The sequence below is a fragment of the Dermacentor silvarum genome, chromosome 8 (genome assembly GCF_013339745.2).
Source record: "Dermacentor silvarum isolate Dsil-2018 chromosome 8, BIME_Dsil_1.4, whole genome shotgun sequence".
NCBI classification, from domain to species: domain Eukaryota; kingdom Metazoa; phylum Arthropoda; class Arachnida; order Ixodida; family Ixodidae; genus Dermacentor; species Dermacentor silvarum.
Genome location: NC_051161.1, coordinates 11,205,988 through 11,229,501, shown reverse-complemented (window position 1 = coordinate 11,229,501; position 23,514 = coordinate 11,205,988). Strand labels below are relative to the sequence as shown.

The window sequence follows — 23,514 nt, the reverse complement described above, 5'->3', positions numbered from 1 at the left end:
TCCGTCATTTTAAAGTCTCTTTTAGGGGCACGAGCAATGAGTGGGAAACTTTTTTTTCCTATGCAGCGATTTCCGGTTTGTGCGAAATTCAAAAAATGTTTCTAAATTCAAAATAAATCATTAAAAATAAAAACTGTACGAAATCAATGGTTCTACTTAATTTTGATAATAGACATGCCATAAGAGCATAAGATTAGTTAAAGTTGAGTTAGTTAAGTGATAGGAATGATTAGAAAATAATTACAAATCACTAATTGCCGTACACCCGTGTGCGTTGCGGTTTTCCGCCAGTTCCGTTCGCTCGCTCCTCCGAGTTCGGTTTCCCGCCTGTTCCGTTCGCCGTGGAAGTAAACTACGAGGACGCCGGGCCAAGTGTTGCGTAGTGTATAGTGTAATTTACGTCGCTTACATCAAGAATTCACCAGCACTCTCTGTGTCGTACTTCAATTTAACAACACAAAGTTAACACAAGGAAAACACAAAGTTAACCCAAATAATGCATCAGGGTAAACTAACGCCGAGGTGTGAGTGCCACTAGCACACACCTAAGTTAAGGATTAAGGTCGTTTCTATCCTTTAACTTCCACGCCCCTCAGTGCGAAATTAGCTGAACGAGTGCGAAATTTCATATTGAATTTCTCGGAACAGAAGCGCTCCAGGAGAATCAAACAAAGCGAAGTTGTCATCAAATAGGATTCCCTTCAAGTTTCATGTGTGTGTGTGCAATAACGTTTGCATGAGATTACACGTTCCATTAATGAAAATTGCCATTGTACACATCACCGTTAGTTGTACATCAGTTAATTAACCCCTTCACAACAAATCAAACGTGCGTTAGATTACCTTTTTTTTTTTCAAGTAAAGCGAGCCGCAGCTAGTAGTCCGTTCGCATGAAACACACAGAACATTCCGTGACCTGTAGCCTCGGATACGCGTTTTATGCAGCCGCTGGCACATATCACCACCGCCGTAAGCTGGTGCCAGCAAGTATGTTGCCTCTGACGAAAAGCACCACGGACACTGGTAGCGAAACAAAGCGCGGTGTTTGCGGTATCTTTTATGCAGCGTACAACATATATTGCTGTTAACATCACTACATTGTTTAGAAAGAAGTAATTCGGCGTCTTCGCCATACCAGCAGATTCTGGTATTCAACGTCAGCTTCACCGAGTCACTTAAACAAATGTGAAGAAGGAGTTTTAAGGATAACCCCTGCGAATAAATCTGTTTAATAACGGTTAATTAACCTAATATTTTATATGCACTAGCGCAACCCCCGTCGAAGGTGGGCTGAAATCCAGCCGGAGGGTGTAACCACTGAAATAAAGAAACCTATATATAAAATAAGCGGTGTGAGTGTGTCTTAGCGATAATCTGGCCCTCCTCGTTCGTGGCAAACATTCTGGGGCTTTAGGGCTGAGAGCCATGACGAAACTTGAGCTTCCCTTACTTATTCCTCTCTGAATAAGTTATTGTAACGTATACTGATCATGACTTATTTATTAATAAGGTTTGGAGTACAAAAACTACACCGGGGCTATAAAACACGGTGGATTGGGAGCCTCCGCCATAATATTGGCCATTTGGTGTTTTTAAACGGGCAGCTAAATATAATTACCCGGGCGTTGTCTTATTCCATCCCCTAAGGACTGCGGCCGTCGCGGCCAGCAAACGTGACCAATTGAGCAATAGCAGAACATATATCCACTCAGCCAACGCAGAAGGTCCCAAATGATGGGCGCATCGTGTCCGTGCGATCAAATATGCTCACACAGTATGCGTAGCGCATGTAAAGTGGCGTAACGGGCGCTTTACCTTGATGTTGAGCCATTCATTCACCGGGCGGGTTGTACTGAACCTCTTATGCTCGCAGAAGAATCGAGAGAGTTCGACGATTCGGTGCATTTTAGGTGCCTAGAAGCAGCGAACAAAAGACACGGACCTCTAGTAGTTAAATTTTCTTGGTATAAGTCATCCTCTCGTACGCGAATCGTCCCCTCAATCTTCAGCCAGATATAATTTCATTATTTTTTCTACTTCATCTGAGAAACACGCGACTCATAAGAGCAACGTTTTTTATGTACAAGGCCGCTAAAGCACTATGAGAGGTACCTGGGCTGCACGACCACCTTTGATTATGTCAGTGAACGTTCTATTGCGGGTGTGTGTGTGCACGGATGCTCAGGTTTCTGATCTTTCTCACAACATTTTCCTTTCCTCAATGCTAGCCAACCTATACTCATTCCTAATTGGAATGTTCGGCACACCTATCTGCGACTTGTGCAACTGTGAAGAGTTGATCGAGCAAGTGTTGTTTTTGTGATCTTTATGACATCGAACGCGGCGTTCTTCGGAATGTGTCAGGCTGACTAGGAAGCAGACCATTTTCAGAGAAAAAGATTCTTGGACCATGGCCCCACGCGTCGCAGGCTTACAAGGTGACGAGGGCATTGCTACGGCTAATGGAATCGCCTGGCCTCAGTGACCGATTGTATGCATGAAGTGATGGACAAACGCACGTGTTCGCACTGATAGTATCTTCTTCCCTCCCTCTTTTCATCCCTTAAACCCCTTCCCCCGTGTAGGGTAGCAAATTAAACGTGCGTCTGGTTGACCTCCCTACCTTTCCTTCCTTCTCTTCCTCCTAATGGCAGCCACCTTGGACCATCCATTGGTTAATATTCTGCCATTGTTTCTTATGCTATCTCTCTGCGCGGGGCACAACTTCTAAAAGCCGAGTGCGTGCTCGTGACGGTGGATAGCTCTCTACTATAAATTAAGAGCGGACAGCCGTAATGCTCGTCCTTTCTACCCAGTGCCTATGCTTTGTGATCGTAAGTTTCGCGCACAAATTTCGTTCACTGAAACCGCCTCTCTCTCTTTTCCCCTCCCGTTCCTCTTCCTCTTCTCCTCGATGCGCAGACAAAGGCTCACCTGGACGTGCTAGCTGACGCACTGCTAAGGTGGGCCCGGGGCCGCTACTGAAAACGAGCGGTCCGCCCGCATAAGGCGGGGTTCCTCCGACCAAAGGTCAACGCCCGGCGGGTTCGAGGTCGCGCCTGGAGAGGCCACGCCACGCAGAAGCAGGCCTCACCGCAGTCTTCTTTCGGATGACGCGGTGGCCGGCGCGCCTCTCTGGATTCGAGCTTTCCCCCCCGCACGCGTGACGAGACAACCGCCATCGTCGGCCACCACCGTTCGTTCCTTCGTCCGGAGTACAGCATCCTCACCCGACGCAAGGACGCCTCGCCCCCTGGAGACGCGCACCCAACCGGTGGCTTCGCTCGCTCCTTGAGCCGCAAACGCGCCAGGCGGCGCTAGTTTTGCGACCCTTTTCTGGAACGGTCCTTCTTCAAGGGCATCTGTTTCAACGCGCGCTGGATTGGCCAAATGAAAGGAAGCGAAGGTGGCTAAAAAAAAGATTTGAAAGCGCGTTATAACGTGATAAGCAACGTAAAACGTCCTAAAGCTCCCTGCAGTGAAGCACCGCACTGTAGGTTATAGGAACACGAAAATTATTGTTTCAAGAAGTCACCTCTGATCGTTCTCTGTCAATGTGCTTGCTCTTAGGAGGTCAAAAAATTAATTATGCGCTCCTTGAGTGCGTGTGTATCGTGGTTGTCGCGAGCATGTCGCGAGCGTGTCGCGGGCTTAACTGTTCGTTTCATGATTTGTGTGGCTGTTTAGTATTTGCTGTTCACACAGGACGCTATGTGATTTTGATCGCCCGCAACGCGTGCACGCTATGCAGACTATTCCCCTGCGTTCAGAAGAAATTATGCATGTTTTGTGGAAAAAACTTCTTTCTAAAGAAGCATTGCAACCAAGCTCAAAATTCGCAGCTTGTTTAACTTGGATATTCGTGATATGGTAAGTCACACGAAAATGTTTGCCTAGTAAGTTTCGCATTGCTCTGAAATATTTGAAAGTTGGTGACTTCTCAGTCTTTTTTTTTCCAAGCTACCAGTAGACTGAACCTCGATGTACAGTGCTTGAACCGATTAACTTGATGTAACATAAAATGCTCATTCTTGTTTCGATAAGCGTAAGCTATCAATCTCCTTTTCTTGCTTGCCTGCCTGCGTTCAGGCGGCAAAATACCCTATTGAAATTGCAACCGAAATATAACTAGTCTAATAAATGCTACAAAGCAGTAATGAAGCTAACCTTTGTAACGTCGTGGTGCTTGCGAGAGTTCACGTGCCTGGCACACGTGCGCGGCAGTGTCTGGTGGGCCTGAGGTTACTACAGTGCGATAGTCCGTACATCTTATTGAGCCGTCTGACGGCATATTATTGTGGAATTCATTCTGATGAAGGTGTAACATACGTTTTTTTTTAAGTATCAATGTGGCCTAGCTTTAGGCTTTGAGTCACAGATGTCTCAGGCGCCCATATTAAATACTCAGGCGGAATAACTGCCGGCTAAGCACAATAGGCCAACACTGCCTGCTGCAACACCACCGCCACCATCAAAGATTAGCGATCGGTGGTTTGGCTACGAAACGTTTCATGTTACCTCGCATTGTAAGCGACAAGTGATACGAGCTGCTTCAGATTATGTACTAGAGTACCCAACATCATGTCGCATGATGGACAGCAACTTCCTTGTACTGAAATACTGTTTGAAACACAGGCTATTGGCAAAGTATAACGAACCGGAATAGACTGCGAGTGAGTCCAATTAAAAAATGGCAGCCCAACATGCCCTTCAGGGGTCTGTCTCAGCAGTGACCATCGAGCTCCCCTAATGGCAATAACAGCTTTTCTCTCGTTCTTCACGCCAGTGGTGAGCTGCTGCAATCCTACTGTGAGCAGCGTGCCACGTCCGGTCAGCAGAGTCAACAGGCACATGTTATGACTTGTGACTGAGAACAAGAGCTCAACAAGATAATTATACTGGAAAGAAACTGAAGCTCTACTGGTTGCATCAAATTGACATTGGGGGCAGGCGAGAAGAACAAAGCTCCGCGGCTTAAAACGCAGTCGTTCAAGCATCCGCAGGGCGCGGAATGGCGCGAGTGATATTTGTCCACAGTGACACGGCACGCTGTCTGACAGCTGCAGTTGGTGGTTACTTGGTCTATTAATTTCTCATTCAAGGTAGCGCTTCTGTTAAATACAGCGTCCTCTTCAGGCTGAACTAAACGTAGGGTGATGGTCCAGTTACTTAATGTGCCCTTAGGATGTTGTAAAAGGGTGTTATATAAAACTATGTTTGGAGGTTATTGGCTTTACATGCTCGTTTGTAAAATGCTGTCTTGGGTCTTGCTACGATAGTTTAACGCATGCTTGTGTATGGTTGGCTACCGTAAGTCTGGCTACTATGAGGCTATTAAGCTGTTAAATGTTAGGAGCCTCCTCTCTGCCGGGAGGAGGCTCTTAAGCACACTCGCTGAAGTGTCGGGACGTTACTAGCTCGTATATGTGTCAGCGCATGCCAATAATCAAACGTATAAAACTGAAATAGCATATAAATTATTTTCCCCGAAAGGTATCAACCATGCAACTGCACAGTTGCGCAGGCGTCTCCTTTCGATAAACTTGAAGGCCAACAAACCAAACAATGTGAGTGATCCACCTCCTGTCCTCCATAGCGAGTACTCATCGTACGCAAATATTCACCTCGAAAGCCATGCATCATATGTCATTTAGCTGCAGAAAAACGCATGGAATGATTTTTCTCGTTAAGTGTCTACGTACCAAATCATATCAGTTGCCTCTTTACCGAGACTGCTGCAGTAAAATAAGATTACTTCAATGTGATATCGTCCGTTAAGCCTAATATTATACAGACGACGTCAAAACTAACAACTGTCATAAACCGCAAGAAATATACGAATAGCGGAATAGGTGCAACCAGCGAAACACAAGATAAGAAACAGAGAACATGTTATGGAGTACACAGGCATAGTTAGCGCAGCCTTTTAACACGGTAATATAAATATTAGAACGATAAATAGCAAGTGGGGTGACTTGTTTCAATGAACCAGTTTAGAGAGTTCCAGAACCGTCGCCTGGTTCAGATGCGGCTCATGGCGGACTCTGCGTTTGTCCGTATCGCCTTCGATACGAAAAAAAGCTAAAGCGATCCGAGAACGAGCGAAGCTCTGGCACGTACGTGTCGGCGTTCCACTGAGCAAACCGTATCCCTTTTACCGCCGTCAGAGCGAGAGCCCCAACCATGCAAACCCTTCGAAACTTTTTTGAAAGAACGCGAAAGAACTCGTCGTTGACAATCCGAGAGCTGTGCCGCCGTTCTTTGGTCCGTTTCTTTGTCGTGCATGGTTGAGCTTATTTTTCTACTCTGGTCGCGTGTGTTGTTAGCCCCGAGATTGCGTGAGACAAGCAGAATTTTGACAGCAAAATTAAGTAACCGCACGGTGAACCACCTTTAACGAAAAACGCAGAACTGGACGCACCTTCCCATGTGTCTTGCTGCCCCAAACCGTGAATCGCGAGATACGAGAGAGAATGGCGCTTCCGAGTCGAGCTTACCACCATTTCTGGAGTATGGCGAAGCCTCCTACTTCTTCTGAATCATCGTATTTTCTTTTAATAACCTATCGTCAAATACCTACGCTAAAAGCTAACCAATAGAGCACGAATGTTAGTGCAAACAATGGGCATTGACTCAGTCCAAGATGCATCCTGTTCAAAGCGATGCCCTCATTTAACACCCATTTCATGCAGACTCCAACACAACTCCGAAATACGTGTACATTCAGCTCGCATATTAATCAAGCGGGTTTTTTTTTTCTCTTGCGGTCTCAATTGGTTGTATCTATGCGACAATCCGTCATTCGGTAAAACGAATGCATCCTTCCTTTCCTCGCCTATAGGCATTGGCCGATGGATGTTATGACCCACTGCTATTTAGATAGCTACAGACTTACAGGTCCGGGGTCTGCAAAATTTTCAGATTGTTGCGGCACGTAGCAAGAGCGGCAAAAATACGACTAGCGCCAAAATTTATCAAAATATTGAAGCAAACTTCGCGCTCCCAGTGAAAACCTCACCAGCTGATTGCAGTCACTCTGAAATGAATTTACTGTTCATGGCCGCTGTGGCGTCGGTAAACGTAGTCTGAGATTGCAAATTACACCCCTAACGTAGTCAACACTATCGACCGATAGAACTTCGAGGTATAGAAACTCCAGAAACTACAGAAAAGGTTCTATGAATGTTGAAGAATATATCGCCACATATGGTTCAAGTTACTACGAGATGAGTCTGCTCGACAGAGCACTTTTAGCTGATCGGCGTCACCATCTCGAGGTGGTTACGAACTTATGATTTTTGTTGTCGCGCTAATTAGGCCCTCTCGCATGATGAGAAACATGCCTGTAGTGCTGACGCATTGGAAAATACTGCAGAGCGGACGCGATCAAAGAGAAGCGCGTGTTCTATGTATGCTATTGTGCAACATTTGGGTCTGTCTCTTTCGTTCGGTCCCGTCGGAATGCCAGGCTGTGCGAGTGCCCTGGCTCTGAGCCCGTTGGGCGTGATATCACTTGTGTAAATCTAAGGTATATGCCAAGCAGAAATGGAAGTCGACTACTGGTGAGAGCTAGACAAAAACAAGGAGTAGTCACAGGCCAGTGCCAACGGTTTCATAAAAGAGCTTGCGTAGGCCCTGGCAGACGCAAGCCTTGTAGTCCGAGCGCTTAACCCAGGATGAGACTCCTTCAAGCGTTGTTAACCTTGATTGGCACCTTATTCTCTCCTAGCTCATGTATTTCTTGTATAGCGCACTTATAAAGCTCGCGCACTACGATCACCGTTACGGAAGCACTAAAACCCCTCCATTATGTATATCGGCCCAGGAGGCCACCACGGTTGTGCTTAAGTCAAAAAATCATCGCTTGTACGAACCGACCGGGAGACAAAGCGCCATAATCTTTCGTATCAAGTGACTCTATCCCGGCCACAAACAGGAGAAGCCGCCCACTGAATCACCGGGCTTTTCTGTAACTCCGACCCTACCCTCCGCGACTGTCCTTCACGCCAGAGTCCATGTGTTCAGCTCTCCCTCATACCCGCTAAAGTCCACGCTTCCCACAGCCCCTAGTCACGACTGGCCCCTCTTTGGGACCGAACATTTGCCAGTCCAGTTTGTCTGCACTGTGACATAGCCAACCTTTCGTCCTCTCCTTTTCTCCAATTCACTGGTGAGAACTTCGAAGCCATGTAGGAGCCCACAAGTGGCCATTTTGACTGGCCTCTGCGAGCACTGGCTACGAACGATTTTATCCGTTGCTTAAGGGCTCCAAAAGGCGCCATTGTTTGCCAAGGAACTCACTGGCTCATCTTTATTTTCGGGCAGATCCTCCCACTAAGTTGTTTTTACGGGTCTGTTGCAAAACTTATTTTGTTCACTTCTTTCGTGCTTGCAAGATCATGAGTTCAAACTACGAGTTTTTCAAGAACTGCTGTTCCTTTTCTTGACAAAGCATTAAGCCCAATCACATTATCCCGGCAAATACTCAATGAAACAAAGTTCTTTATGGAAATTTTCAACTTTCATTGTTGTTCAGCAAAAAAAAAAAAGGGGGGGGGGATCACGCCCGACGCCTCTTCATTTTAACACTGCGCAAATTCTCTCTAGATGCGCGCACTGCCTCGCGCCACACGCAGGACGTTACAGACACTGTTGCGATACTGCACGTGTACTTCTTCGCTTCTCTGTTGTCACAAGTCTGTGTCTCTTACTTTGTTCCGTCTTACATGTAAATACGTATGCAATACATGCGGGTTGTGCAAACTGCGCTCTTGTACATGCCTGTACACAGATGAGTCTATATATACACACATAGATATATATACATATATATGTATACATACATATGTCCCACACTCTACCCGAGACAGACGCACCACTCGAAACACGGGCAAAATGACAGCTTGAAAAAGCGGGTTCAAATGGTCCTGCGGGCGACTGGCTCATCCCACGTAAGGGAATCATCCCTGCAAATTTCGCCAACGCGCTTCGAGTCACTTGTTCGCTGTCGCACTCGGAGGAACCAGATGGTTGTCGACTGGTTCCGAACTGCCGCACGGATACCCTCTTCCTCGGGATTAAACTGAATGCTACATCAACGTGTAGTTTTTTTTTCTCTCTCTCACTTTCCTTGACCGTGAGCCATCAGAAGGTAGTTCGCGTTGGCTTAGAAAGAACAGGAAAATCTAAATGTGTGCGGCTGAAGAAAATGTGATAACGCTACTAAGCACCCATAAGTAATTGAACATTACTGTGCTTGGAGTACCAATGAAAAAACCAAGCACAAACTGCGCGTTCATTCGCTCCGTAAGCACGTCAGCATTAACGCGTGATGGGATTTGTAAAACTTGAGTCGAAGGTGTCGGAAGGGCGACAAGCGCTTTTAAGAAGAAGAAGCCCCACACAAGCAGCCTTTGCGGATATCGCGCCGTTGATTCGTGGTTTCATCTAGGGAGTCGCCAGACATGCAAATTTAGGCGGCCGTCGAGACAAGTTTCTCTTCTGCATTTCTTTATTTTTTGTGGCACGTGCAGTTATCAAAAGTTCTTGCAACGTTCAAGCACATGGCTATCAATGGTATTATAACTACGACCTTTATAGGCAAATTAGAAGCATTTATCAGCCACAGCTGTATGATCATCCACATGACCGCTTAAGCTGGTGCTCCTAACTTTTACTGACCCACTACCAACGCGCGACCTCGTCGCTTAAACGTTGTTACTTGGAGCTGCTCAGTCTGTGCATGCAGTCTGTGCACACGGGCATCCAGGAAAATATGCCACTGCAGTAAATATGAGCTGAAAAAAAATTTAATAAACCCGACATAAATTTGGCGCTACAATTTGCAATGCTTAATAAGCTTTTATGAACCGCCTGCATCAGAGCGCCTCTGCTCAGAAAGTGCCAGGGACCGGCGTGCGCGCAGCAAGGTGCCGGTCAGACTGCAATTCAAGTGTTCGCTTTCGCAGCCCTGGCTTTACTCTGCCGTCGACAATTTCAATTCAGACGCTCTCGGGAACCGAGAAGCGACTCGAACAATAGAAGACGAAATAACACCGCGCCCATTTGCGAGGCGTGGTCTATTTTGCTTGCGCGCATTTGCCCGGCGCCGAACCCTTGGCCTGCAAGAAGCAGCGCCGGTCGGTGAAGTTGACGCGCGCGGGAGCTTCGTCGGCACAGGCGTCGCCGTGAAACTCGAGAACTGTGTCCACAACTGTGTTCAAGAATACTTTGTCAGACGCATAGACGTTTTCCGACGTTCCACCGCGCTGCCGTCGTTCTTTCTTCTCGCTATAGATCTCTTCGGTGTGATCCCCTCTATCTTTACCACCACGCAGGTGTTTGCATGTGTTCTCCTCTCAGCAAAAGGGGCAGCGATAGTAGGTGCGTGTGTGTGCGTGTGTTGTCCGCAGCGCGAAACGTTCTTTCGTAACGTCCAAAGGCGACGCTGAAAGAGCTATTTTCTTATGGTGTACACTAGCTTGAACCTCCCAGTGTCAAACCGTCTAGCGGCGGGACGCTCCTGTAGTCCTGAGTGGGGCGTCCACACCACGTAGAATAGAGTTGTTTGATGAAAACAGAAATCTGCAAGGCGAGGCAAAAACATTCGAAGCGCGATGTGAATTTCAAAAATGCGTCAGCTAATCGCTCTCATGGACATCCCCAAAAGCGGCTCAAGACTTCAAAGGCAAAAATGCAGTTCTTGTTACTTTTCGTCTGGTCTGCTGTGCCCAGAACGATTATGTCTTTTTTAGTCCTTGGTTTTCAATGCGTCCGATAAAAGCTTCGAAGTCATCACGCCCGAAGCTTCTGCATCGTTATCAATGTCATAGAGTGTCGTATGAGCAATTTCAGTCCGGTAATGAATACAATGGCAGCTGCAGTACGCGTAGCCGAGGTTCGTGATCACACTTCTTGAAGCGCGCCATTCAGTATTCTTTTCCAAAACAGCTTTCAATTGAGCGTCTATCCTGTCCACCTGGCCTCTCATTTCCCGACAATCTTTCCCACAAAGCACAATGACCCACTTTCAATAAATTATCTTTATTTTCCAAGCCCCCTCTCAATAATTCAAACTGATGCGATAACCAGATTGGTTTAAGTCATACGACAGCAGCAATTAAATAAAGGCGCTGTATGAAATGCCAATAAAATTTCAGTGCGTGGCAGAACAGAAAAGGCCTGAGGTGGTGTTCAGCCAAGGTTATACGTATTCTACGGTATAATTTTGTCGCATCGTGCGCACTATACGGCACAGATTTTGGTCCCTTCGTGCCATCGGCTCTTCAAATGTCAGGTGTCCTGCAAGGCCATTTGGTGATGATCACTCTCTCGCGTGTTAAAGGTTTGCGCTGGAGGGCCTCATTTTATTATTGTCTTTGGTGCACTTTCAGACTAGACGTAAGTATTGTCTCAGCACAACTCGCAGCTCCCACGGCGCGTTGTTCCAGAACAGCGTGCAACATCGGTGGCAGAAGACATGTGAAATTGCAAGTATAATGGCAAACATGAATATTGCACTGCATTGCAAACAGCACCAAAACGTGCGAAAGACTGAACCCTCTATAGCGTGCGCTATCGTAAAACGTGCGTGACGGGCGCCATTCGCTTGCAGCTGAAACCTTGTAACCAAGGTTCGCACATGCAGAATATTGCGCACAATAATCTCCAGGAATCCGGCACGTCGATTCAAGCCACCTTCGGGCGTCAGTGGTTACCTTAGAAAAGCTTCGCGGCAAATTATTGTTTCCACATAGGTACCCCAAGTTCGCTTCAATTGCCACCGTAGTTTTCCCTTGTCTCGTGTGGTTGATCGAAGGCCTCAGTAGTCTTTCGACTAGGACGTCCGGTCTTACACTATACTTCAGTTAAACCTAGCGCAGATTCAAAGCTCTCAATATTTTGTAAGTCAAGTGTATAAGCATCCCCCAGCGTAGTTTTGTGAGCAGGCCTCCTCTTCATGTGCCCAAGTGAAGCAAAGATGCATGATCTGGAAGTGAAATCGCGGTGCGCTCTGTATAATTTGACACTTCTGTCTAGCATGAGTTTCACAGTCGGTACCTGTCACCGACCTCACTACTGCGAATCTCATCGCTTCGTTGCTTTTTAAGAGCAGTTAACACTATCTCAACAAAGGCTCAAATGAACCAAGTGAATTATTGGTGCTTATTTTCTCGTTATTGTTACTGATCTATATACGTTGGATCAGATATCAAGCAAGGCATTGTTGTCATCCATGGAACAAATTCTTGTCATTCTTGAGCAGCAACAAGCACGTGAGAAAGAACTGAGCATTAGTGAAAACATGAATAGCATTGTTTGTGCTATCCGAGTTGGCATTATGTCTTGCTAAAAGCACAAGTGCTTGTTCCAGAGTTGTCAATTCTATTATGCTTTTTTTTTTCTTTTTGTACTGTGTGAGAGATTGTCCAGCATATTTTGTCAGTTGAAGCACTGTTTTGTTATGCTATGTTTCTCTGCCCAGTGTCTCATGCAGTTTAATGTGAAAAAATAAGCACAAACACCCAGGACGACCACAAAGAAGAGACGAGAAGAGCACTTCTTTGTGGTCGTCCTGGGTTTTTTCGCTGATTTTTTTTCACCTTAAAGTACTATTTACCAACTAGCCCCAACCGAACGTTTATTGTGTCTCATGCAATGTAAGATAGTAAACTAGACGCCACACTGGTTAGCAAACCTACATTTCTCTGCACTCTGTTGTTTCCGTGGTTTGGACGACCGTATAGACGAAACACGTTCGTCTCAAGACATGCTGTTTTGGTTTCAATGTGCTGTGGGTTTTACTACGCTGCAGGATGGTGTCGGCCTCCAAGAATGGAGGGATCATGATAAAACACTCTTCCCAGAACAAACACTGTGCAGAAGCACCAGAACCACGTTGGGCACTTTATACGATCGCTCCAGCATATAAATACTAAATGCAAACAGTGCTGCTTAAATTGCAATCAAATTCTGAAACGTCCGAATCCTGAAATATCATTGCTATCAAAACAAAGAAAAATAACGCACGAAATTAAATTACTTAAATGTCGATTTCGTGCAAGTTTAACTTTCGTTCATCTTACGAGTTCAATATACGTCTATGTTATGAATGCCGGCAAGTCGATTGCCAACGCATAATTGTTCCCACAGGGTATGCGCGAACAATGACGACGCTTTATCTACACCAATGGCCTCTTTTGATGCAACTACCCTGACGTTCACAATGCATGATGTCATTGGCGCGTGGGCAAACATGTCAAGTTTTATAACAATTGACTCTTCATCGTTCTTTTTGGTTCCGGCAAACACCACTGAGAATTACACTTGCTCTAAGTGAGAAGCATGAACCCAGCGACAAACCTGGTAAATTATGCTAAACATGAACTTGAATACGAAAATATTTCTTATGTGACTGTAATATTAGCGTGAGAGCAATTAACTGCCTCGCCCCTTAATAACATTCGAGCTTTCACGTCTTTTAAGTTTCTTCGCCATAACGTTTCGCAGAGGGTGCTGTACAATTTAAAATGGTGAGCATTGCTAACTACCACCGTGACTGCAGTCAAGACAGTAAAATGAAAGTGGACAGGATCAGCATGAAATTAATTTGCTTATTGCGCCCCGGCAGGCTAGTCAGTCTACCTTACGCCACACTAGGCCACAAATTGGTGTTAAAAGATCACTCCAAGGCTTTGGAGCTTCCTTATCTTTTTTCCATTCCTTCTAAGGAATGAAAACATATTTAAGAAGTTCTAGTGGGTTGCGGTTCCAGTCTCCTCATTTTGCAATCGACCTAAGTTTCCTTGTAGATCTCCGTTATGTTGATTGGCTTATCAACAAGTATGGAATAAATAAACACTTGTGGTTATTACAGTGGCAGGCTATACTGCTAAATTAATTATTTCAAACTTCTTGCGTGGGCATAATTAGGGCGAATAATGCGATTTAGCTGTGGAATTTCTCAAGCTACAGAAGCAATTGTGACACCAATTTCACAGTGTCTTGCCGGATGTGGGTTTTCTATTCTCTTTCGAAACGAAGGCCTGCAAAACTTGACGGGCTCCAGTTACTGTAATTTTGGATTAATGCGTGAGTGCTTTACGCAGTCCGCAGTTACCTATTGTTTAGTTCATCGTTGCAAGAGCCTATGACGTCACAGGAAGTTGCTTCAGCAGTATGACAATGGCGTCGCCATGTTTTTTTTTTTTTCTTGCTTTTACATTGTTCTCAGGCTTACCGAACTCTTCTCTCGGTAATAGTCACCTATCAACCCTTAAAAAAATAAAATTAACGAACCGAGCTTAACTTAATCCTTTAGTGACCCTTTGAGCGAATACACAGCGTCCTATCACGCGCGTTCATCACACTGCTTCGCTTTTTTTGTTGAGACTCTCTCACCGTCATCGCTCGTATTTTTTCCGTTCAAGGCGCGCGCCTCTTTGAGAGCGGTTTTCAAGGCGTGGTCGCTTCCCTCACCGACATTAGAGCACCCCTGATGAACAAGTGCAAATCATGGCTCGTCACTCAGTAAGCGGGACACTTCTTTCCACCTCGCCTCCTTCTCCTCCTCGCCTTCCGCGTCTTACCCGCGTACTTCTCCGATCGTGGTCTTCGACTAACCGTTGACGACACCCTTTCCTTATTCACCAACTACCGTGGTCTCCTGCATTCTTGTATAAAATGAAGGATGCACAAATACGTCAGTGGGCCACCAAATAGCCCTAATGCAACACCTTGCTTAACGCGTCTTCAGCCGAACAGCAGGTGAATTGACTTGAACAACAAAAATTCCCAAATAACGTTTCATATAATTGCTTGGTCATGATAATTGCCGCCTCTAGAAAAAACAAAATATAAAAACAGTAGTAAAAATAAGAATGTCAAAACTCTTAGAACCAAGTACTTTACAAGGACTATATTTAGTATAAAAAATTTTGAGATACCTCACCATTTAGTTACTGAAATGTTTCTGTACTAAACTTTCCTTTAATGCATCGTTAAACTAAATGTTTGCAGAGCCAACGTGGTTCTCAACGTCGGTCTTACGGTGGCAGTACGTAATTATGAAGGAACCTAACGACACTAAGTTGAAATACCTATTAACGTACGTATTCATATGCTCCATAACATTTCTTGCATTGTCCAAAGCTGTCAAGCTTGCAGCGCACTGGCAGTCCTTAAACTACGTAAATAAAAGATTAGCCCTTCCTGGGCATCTTGATAAAGCGGCACTATGCTGAATTACGAGCTACGTTCCTCGCATCACAGGTAGATGTTCGTTATATTAAAGCGGAAGCGAAATCTCGTAGTGCTCTCTCACAATAACTTGCACTGATTGCCGCGGAAATAACAAAAATTAGCTCACCGCCATTATAGCTTGGTGCTGAGTTCACGGCGCTAAGTTCGCCAAACCTCATGCAAGGTGAGATTTCTCAACATAGCGGTCACCATGAGAAAAAGACACCGCCTGACCGAGCCGAAATACTACCGCTTCCCAGAAGCTCGACCAGAATCGCGAGGGTAAAAAAACGAAGCAAGGAATAGCGAGTCGCTAAGCAAAGCTCGAAAGCGAGAGAATCTCCCTGTGACACTCAGACATCCCCGCCATCGTTCGGTTCAAGGATGGAGCAAATAACAAATTGCAAATACTCGGGCCGACCAAGGAACACGGAAGCGGCCTGGTCGCGTTGAGGACACCTGGCCACCTCTATTCCCAGCCACCACGGCCAACACTCGACACGAGCGTCCCCTTCGCGACAAACACTGATGGGACGCGATCTGAGCGCCCTCTTCTTCCCCCTTCCTAGGACGCCACACTGTGGTAGGAAGCCGGGCCGGCGAGGAGCTTTTGTCCTGGGGGCGGTGCAGCTTTTGCGGAGAGAGAGCTAAGTCGTCATTGCTCCTTGTTTATTCATGCTTCTCCTTCAGGTTGCGAGGGGCCATGTACTTGAGCATCTACGGCGGTCGGAACACCTTCACACAGGTAGCGATGAAAATGTGCGGACCTCCCATCGTGCATGCGAATGCTTCAAAACTAATTTTAGTCCGCCTTGCTGCTGGTACCGAGCACACCGTTTCTGGCGCTTAGACATCGCGCAACTTCAAAATGCAGCTCAGTCTCTTGGCCTGTGAGAAGATGCCATGTCTCGAGTAGTTTATCAGTGGTAGGCTATGCCAGTGACGACTCGCAGACATTCAAACGCAGCACCCGACTTTTGTAGCTAGAGTTTGTAGAGCCCGCTTCATATATACAAGTGGCGCTGGCTGCCCTTAGTCATGCGTCACGTTTTCAACTCTTTAGGCCATCAATGTAGTATGCGCGATGTTTTAATCGTAGAGTGTGCTTCAGAATATTATTCATCTGACGCAGAAGCGTTTAGTTTTTATCTATGATATTCCACCTAAATAGGGGAAAAGGTAATGCGATAAGGTACACACGTAGCATAAGTGCCAGGCCTACTCGAGCCAAACAGGGTACTATCAAGCTATTACCTGCAGCAGCGCGGCGGAAAGGCACCAGTGCATGCGAGCACGCACATACATACATACATACATACATACATACATACATACATACATACATACATACATACATACATACATACATACATACATACATACATACATACATACATACATACATACATACATACATACATACATACATACATACATACATACATACATACACACACACACACACACACACACACACACACACACACACACACACACACACACACACACACACACACACACACACACACACACGCATGCACGCACACACACACACATTAGAAGGAGGAAGATGTTTTAATGAAGAGGTTGGCCGAAGGAATGTGTATCTAGACTGCTGCTCCTAGACCTCGGTAGAAACATGCGAGTAAGTCATTGTGAGCACTGCGTAGTTTTCCCCATAACCGAAATGCAGCAACCGAAAGCGTGCTGCTTCCAACTTCTCCAGTTGCACCCCTGTTAACCCTACCCTAACACTTTGGATAAAGAAAGCGTTTCTTTAAAGGATTACAAAAAAAGCAAAAAAAAAAAAACATCACTCCAATTCACTCCACAGAGTCTCAAAAAGTTTTTTAACGTTTCTAATCGCAACCTTACAGAATCGGCGCACTTCGAGGAGCAGAGCGACGAACTCTCGCACAAATAAACGCGACCGTATAAGCTTGTTTTCTGGCACGAAAAGCGACGGTGCCCCACGCACGCTCGGAAAGAAACCACTCACACCGTTCTCCACTTGGGCCGCGCCCTTTGTTCAGTTCATTTCACGACCAGCGCCCTGTCGCGGGCGCAGCGTAGCGTTAGTCCCCCGCAGCGTGGTGCAGCTGCGCATTACGACGCCCCATACGAGGAAGGCGCAAGCGGCGCTTCAGACAATTGCATCCCAGACAATCACAGGAACACCGCTGCTACGCCTCCTTCAGAATGGCTCCACGAAATTGTTCTTGTTGAAAATCTTCACGCGATGTTCCTCGCCCATCGTTCATGGCTCGTATCTTGCCTTTACCATATATATGTGGAGGCTTCCGTGGGAGGTGCATTGAGACGTTGGTGAACGCCAATCCCTCACCTGCGCCCTCCCCTCTCTCCCTTCTTCTCCTACTTTGCAATCGTTTTCGCTTCGTCCTAGGCGCAACTCACTTTGTCGCTCCAAAATAGTTGGCCTCGTCATTCGCGCCGTCCATTTGTTTGTTATCGTTGTTGGAGGTGGCTACGCCAAGCTATGTCGTTTTTTCGAAGCGCATCGTTCGCATCTCAAACCTACATGTGTCGTCCTTTCTTAAATATCTCTTTTTGCTTTTTCTCTGCGCACTAATACGCTGCCGCTTTGGTTCGCCTCGGTGGATTCTCTTCAAGCACCTTTCCTAGCACGCTTCGTCATCTGCCGCATATCATATGCCCCCGTGTCCTCTGTCGCTTTTTTTCATCCCCCTAGGAGGCGTCCATGCTTTCCCGTGTTGTGCAGCAGACCTACAATGGCTGCGCTGTCGCAGCGCCCTTTTCTTTTTCTTATTCCTCCCTGCACACCGTCAGGTCCGGCGTCTATTTTCGTTCCGACTTTCGGAGATAAGGAAAAGGTTCGTTTATTTGTCACACAAGTCTCCTAAACTCTTCGCGACAAAGGGCCTCGCTGGCTCCTAACGGCCAACGTTGCACGTTCGCCTATACATTATTCCTCGTGCCGCACCGTCGTCGTGGAAGCAAACAACCCAATTTAATTTGCGCACCCCTGTGGAGTCTTTGCCTTGGCTTTGTTTTTGTTTTTCTCTCCCACGGTCTAATCTCTAGGCTCCGAGAGTACTTCTTGCTTTAGGGACTTCGGGCCACGCCCTTGAAAAGATAATAAGAAAAAGAACTCCGGGCGCAGCGTTTTATTTCTTTTTTTTTTTTCAATAAGAAAAAAATTTGTTGTCTTCGGGGACGAGCTCTCCAAGAGATAATTAAATTCTGCAGTATACCAGCGCTCCCTGCCCAGATGCCTCAGTTTAAACTGATTTAAGGACAACATTGCTAACTGGGAAAATTAAAATAGACACGAAATATACAAGCATCACAGGCCCTTCGAAAATTGTGGAAACGCGGGAAGAAACATTTTTAAAAAATACCGGGATTTCTTTTAAGCGCCTTTCGGCGAACCAGCACGATAGATAATGAAGAAAACGGAAGCACGCCGCACTTCCTACGTTCTCGAATGCTTCCCCAAAGAGCACCCCGTGTGCAAGGAAATTGGCTTTAATGAGGCAGTGTCAGATGGTTCGAGGAAACTTCAGGGGTAACTACGCTCAAGCCGAGATTTGCGAAGGTTCATGTGCTTAAAAAAAGCCGACGGATTGATTCAAGATGACCCACCGCTCGGCGCAGGTAATTTCACGCAATTCTTCTTCCTTTGCGGTGACATGCCTTTGCCTGTGGATGGGGCCACGATAGCGGAGATGGTTGGACAGACACGACCAACTTGCTTTGAACTTCGAGGCCAAATTTTGCTAATGCCTTTTTCTAGGGTACGTAGCTTCACTTGCGAGGTCGGCTTTCCATCACAGGGACTTGGGTCAATCGCGAAGACCTGACGGTCCTTTTTATAACGGTATTTCCTCCATCCTAACTCTAACGAAATCGCTCGGCGCTGCGATAGCTTAACGGTGCAGAGGAACCCTGTCTCAATTTTCATCAGCGAATCAAGCCTTGCTCCACCATCGCACCAATTGGCGAAGTGCACGCTTGTAAATTACCGTACCCGGCGCGCCTGAAGCAAATGTGCGGAGCCTGGGTAATTACAAACTGTCCAGTCATCTTTCTAATGTCGTCTGTGAAGCTCTGCTGGGCTGATGCGGATTCAGTTTCCATGTTGCACTAATCACGCTCACATTACCTGCAGCAACGCCTGTGCTGTTGACGGCTACGCCGAAGTGCTTTCGCGGGCTTAAAATTCATTAGGCTAGAAGAATTGCAATCGCTCGCTCGTACATCATGAACATTGAAACGATTATTATATACGCAGGCATAGTGAAGAACATTACTGGCGGAAGACGAGAGCTCACCGTTAAAAGCACTATGGCGCGCACTCAATTCTTGTTTCGACGATTACCTCTTGCTTCATCGGCAGCTTTTCGATCCGTCTTTCGCGTGGAGAAAAAGCAAAAATTAAACAGTTTAACGCGGTAATATCGCGCCCCCAGCACAAATAGAAATCTTTTAGTAATGAACACAAGTTTTCTTGATGCATGAGTGGAGAACGAGGCTAGAGTTTATATCAAACTTAGCATCTTCACGCACGTTAAGATATCCGTATCCACTCCGTCAGACGACAGCCTGGTGTTGCCTACTGTACGTACTAATTACGGCTACGAGATGATTAGTTACACGTAACCAGTGCTTTTAAATCAACTGAATAGTTCAAACATTTCCCTTAAGAGCATTTCAAATACGCATCTACGCAGTTAAATTATTGGTCGCCGCGCGACAGGAACAACTTCTTAACGTTGCGCATGGACAATGTCTTTTTATCTGAACAAACATGCTACAATTCGTAATCTACTTGCAGAATTAACGTTCCATTTTCAAGTATGATTATTTTTGTTTTTATTTTTGTTTGACCTGTTGCTGAAGGCTTGCGAACCTAATTTCTACGGTTTTTTTTTAGCTTTGTATAACATGTATGAGGCAGAACGAAACGCCTGCAGATGTATTTCAGTAATTGTTTCTGTGCTGAATAAGTTATTTGGTAATATGAATGCAAATGTATGATGTTCGCTGCTGTTGTTTGCAGTAAAGGTGTGAGACCTTCGCCAAGCGTTCTTCGCTTTTAGTCTCATGCCTTCCATCAACCCCTGTATTGATGGTAAATTATTATTATTATTATTATTATTATTATTATTATTATTATTATTATTATTATTATTATTATTATTATTATTATTATTATTATTATTATCATTTATTAGGACTACCCTAAATGCGGTTGAACCCAGATTACTTTGAATAAACCTATAACGCAAAAGAAGAGAATAAAAAAAAAAGAAAAAGTAAACACGTATTACGAGCAAAATAGGACGACAATGCTATTTAACACTCTCATATATACGCACACTACCTTACTCTCCTGGAAGACATGCGTAGAATGTCCAGGCAACTCGATTAGTAGCCAACATTAACTTTTTATCATGTCCTTAAGTAAGAAGAGTAGTAAATTGCAATCTTGCGCAAGATGACTCGCAGCCTTGCACTCAAATGATGCATTTACTATCACGGAGAAATGAATCACTAACAGAAGAATTCATGCAGGAACACAAGAAAAGTGCAATAATTTCCCCTATTTTTATTAACGGAGTAATTTCTTGTTTCCCACCCCCCAGTGTGCGCCGCACGTTGAAGGTCGAATAATTACACTTATTTGATGATCCTCAGTTCAGACTTAACCGCGCAAATTTTCTGTTTTGATATAAAGTTTCTTGTTCAGGGTTCATATGTTCTGTATATTGCTGCGTCTAAGGTAACAAAAGCTAACGCCACTGCTTTAACTCGGGGATCAATTATTGGGGAGGGAACAAACGCTTTATGTGTGAGCTTTCAAGAATGACCGATATTATATATATCCAGAATACATCCCTTTACATCAAGATATTATGGCTTAGCTATTGCGAAAACCTGCCCCAGAGAATGTTTCCTCAGTTTCCTCGTCTTTTATTCGTCTCCTCAGTGCAGGGCCATCTCTCGAGTCGCACTGAGCGTTTGTCACCGCATGCGTCAGCCTTTGAGGCGTGTTTAATGTGTGCCTTCTTCGTCATCACGTGAAACGAATCAACATTCATCACATCATGAATCAGCCACGTCATCACGCCTACATACTCTATACTAAGTTTTTCCTTCATTTTGTCTCCGAACACCATCCACTTTCAATAAACTAATGAAGCAATTATATTAGCGTCCAAATTATGCCTCTGTGCAAATCTGTTACATCCTCTCTTTGTGTTTGCTGCCCTCATTGGCCATTGTTAAGCATCCTTTCTAAGCGAGTGCTTCTTTTCAGCGACTTCATTAACGAAAAGTAAGGAATATGTTTGAGCTTTGTTCTATTCTGCCTGCGCAACCGCTATTAGCTCCTAAGGCAAACTTCTTGTTCTCTTGAAGCTTATACACGCCTTCGTTGTGCGTGCGCGCGCGCGCGCGTGTGTGTGTGTGTGTGTGTGTGTGTGTGTGTGTGTGTGTGTGTGTGTGTGTGTGTGTGTGTGTGTGTGTGTGTGTGTGTGTGTGTGTGTGTGTGTGTGTGTGTGTGTGTGTGTGTGTGTGTGTGTGTGTGTGTGTGTGTGTGTGTGTGTGTGTGTGTGTGTGTGTGTGTGTGTGTGTGTGTGTGTGTGTGTGTGTGTTTTCGCTTTTTGTTCCAGTACAATCTCTTGGAACTTTCCTTTGTGCTGTAGGACCAATCTGTTTCAGACTGTGACAAAGAAACTCAACGCGATGGTTATGTTGTGAAATTGTAATTTTTTTAGTACTGAGGCAAAACTTTGAATTATGTCATCATCATCATCATCTGCCCATATTTATGTCCACTGCAGGACGAAGGCCTCTCCCTGCGATCTCCAATTACCCCTGTCTTGCGCTAGCTGATTCCAACATGCGCCTGAATTATATATGACCCCCAAACCAGAGGCCGGGTGTCACCGAGTACATAGCTTTGATTGTTCGCTGCGAAAAACTTTAACTAGTTGTTACGCGAAACTTGCGTAGCTTATTACGGGAGAACCAAGCAGCAGAATCACTGTCGCGACACGAATATCGCATGCTAGTGAATATATTTAAATTGTGGGGTTTTACGTGCCAAAACCACGATCTGATTATGAGGCACGCCGTAGTGGGTGGACTCCGTAAATTTGGACCACCCGGGGTTCTTTAACGTGCACCTAAATCTAAGTACACGGGTGTTTTCGCATTTCGCCCCCATCGAAATGCATCCGCCGTGGTCGGGATTCGATCCCGCGAGTGAATATATTTCGAGGAGCGATCTATTTGAAACGAATAATTATGACGACACCATCCTGCAGCGATTTCACTACGAGCAAGATTCAGCATACATACTGTCACTGCTGTCGCAAAGCATCATGTCAGCATTTCCCTTTCCGAGGTTCTATCCAGTGTCTCGGGGGAAATCGGTGCATGCTTTCCCCGGAGCTGTTTGCGCCTATGTGTCCGTAACTTCCTCTTCGATTCGACATCCAGCCATAGCGCAGTGCAGTTCATTAAAGAGCTAGTGCACGTGTGCTTCCTATGAGCGATCACTAGCTCATATAATGCGCCAGTGCATTAACGAAAAAGTGGTTTCCCCTTTGTTATGTTGTTCGTGGGTTGCACAATAATTTGTAGGTTTTCAAATTTCGGAATAATTTGGCGTTAAATTTTTCAACTACGTGGTTTTTGTGCAGTTTCGCAAGACGATATGGTTATAAAGCACTGACGATTGTTAAACCTAATAAATGATTTGGCATAAAATGCTGTTCGGCCACTGACATTGCGTAGCCGATGAAGCAACTACCTCAGGGAGCAAATCCTCGAGAGTGCTTGACGCCTCTCTCGAGCATTTCTGTCCATCTTTCTGTTTTTCTTTTTCTGAGCTTTCACTTATATATGTGGTATATATGTGTAACCAGAGCAACCTAGATAGCATTGTTATGCTTGCGAAACTTGTGCTTGTGATGTCCTTCAAGCCCTCAAAGACGCCACTTGTCGCGAGTGGCTCAAGTACGAAACTATGAAACGATTGTTGTCGGTCTAATGTGACATCCTTCTGCACATAGCTAAGAACTGCGTTCTACACACAATTTTGCGTAGTAGTACTCCCATGCAATGAACATTCTGTTCACTCTTCTTTCTTGTTGAAATTATGAGGCACCCGATCCACTCGTGTGAGCCCAACTGGTCAGTACATATCAAAGACATAGAATTTACAGGAGAAAAACAGGAATCGCCGACTTAGCTGGCACCATTTTATTCGCTCGAACAGCGCTG

At 45.5% G+C, this 23,514-nt stretch overlaps 1 protein-coding gene across 1 annotated transcript in view; it reads left to right on the top strand.

Annotated features, from left to right (window-relative positions):
- LOC119460630 (uncharacterized) overlaps positions 1 to 18,400 on the top strand; it is a 203,771-nt gene extending 185,371 nt beyond the window's left edge. The window contains exon 3 of the mRNA XM_037721661.2: positions 2,923 to 18,400. Coding sequence (XP_037577589.1) covers positions 2,923 to 2,985 — 63 coding nt within the window. The 3' untranslated portion in view covers positions 2,986 to 18,400. The remainder of the gene's footprint in view (positions 1 to 2,922) is intronic.
- The last annotated feature ends 5,114 nt before the right edge of the window (positions 18,401 to 23,514 follow it).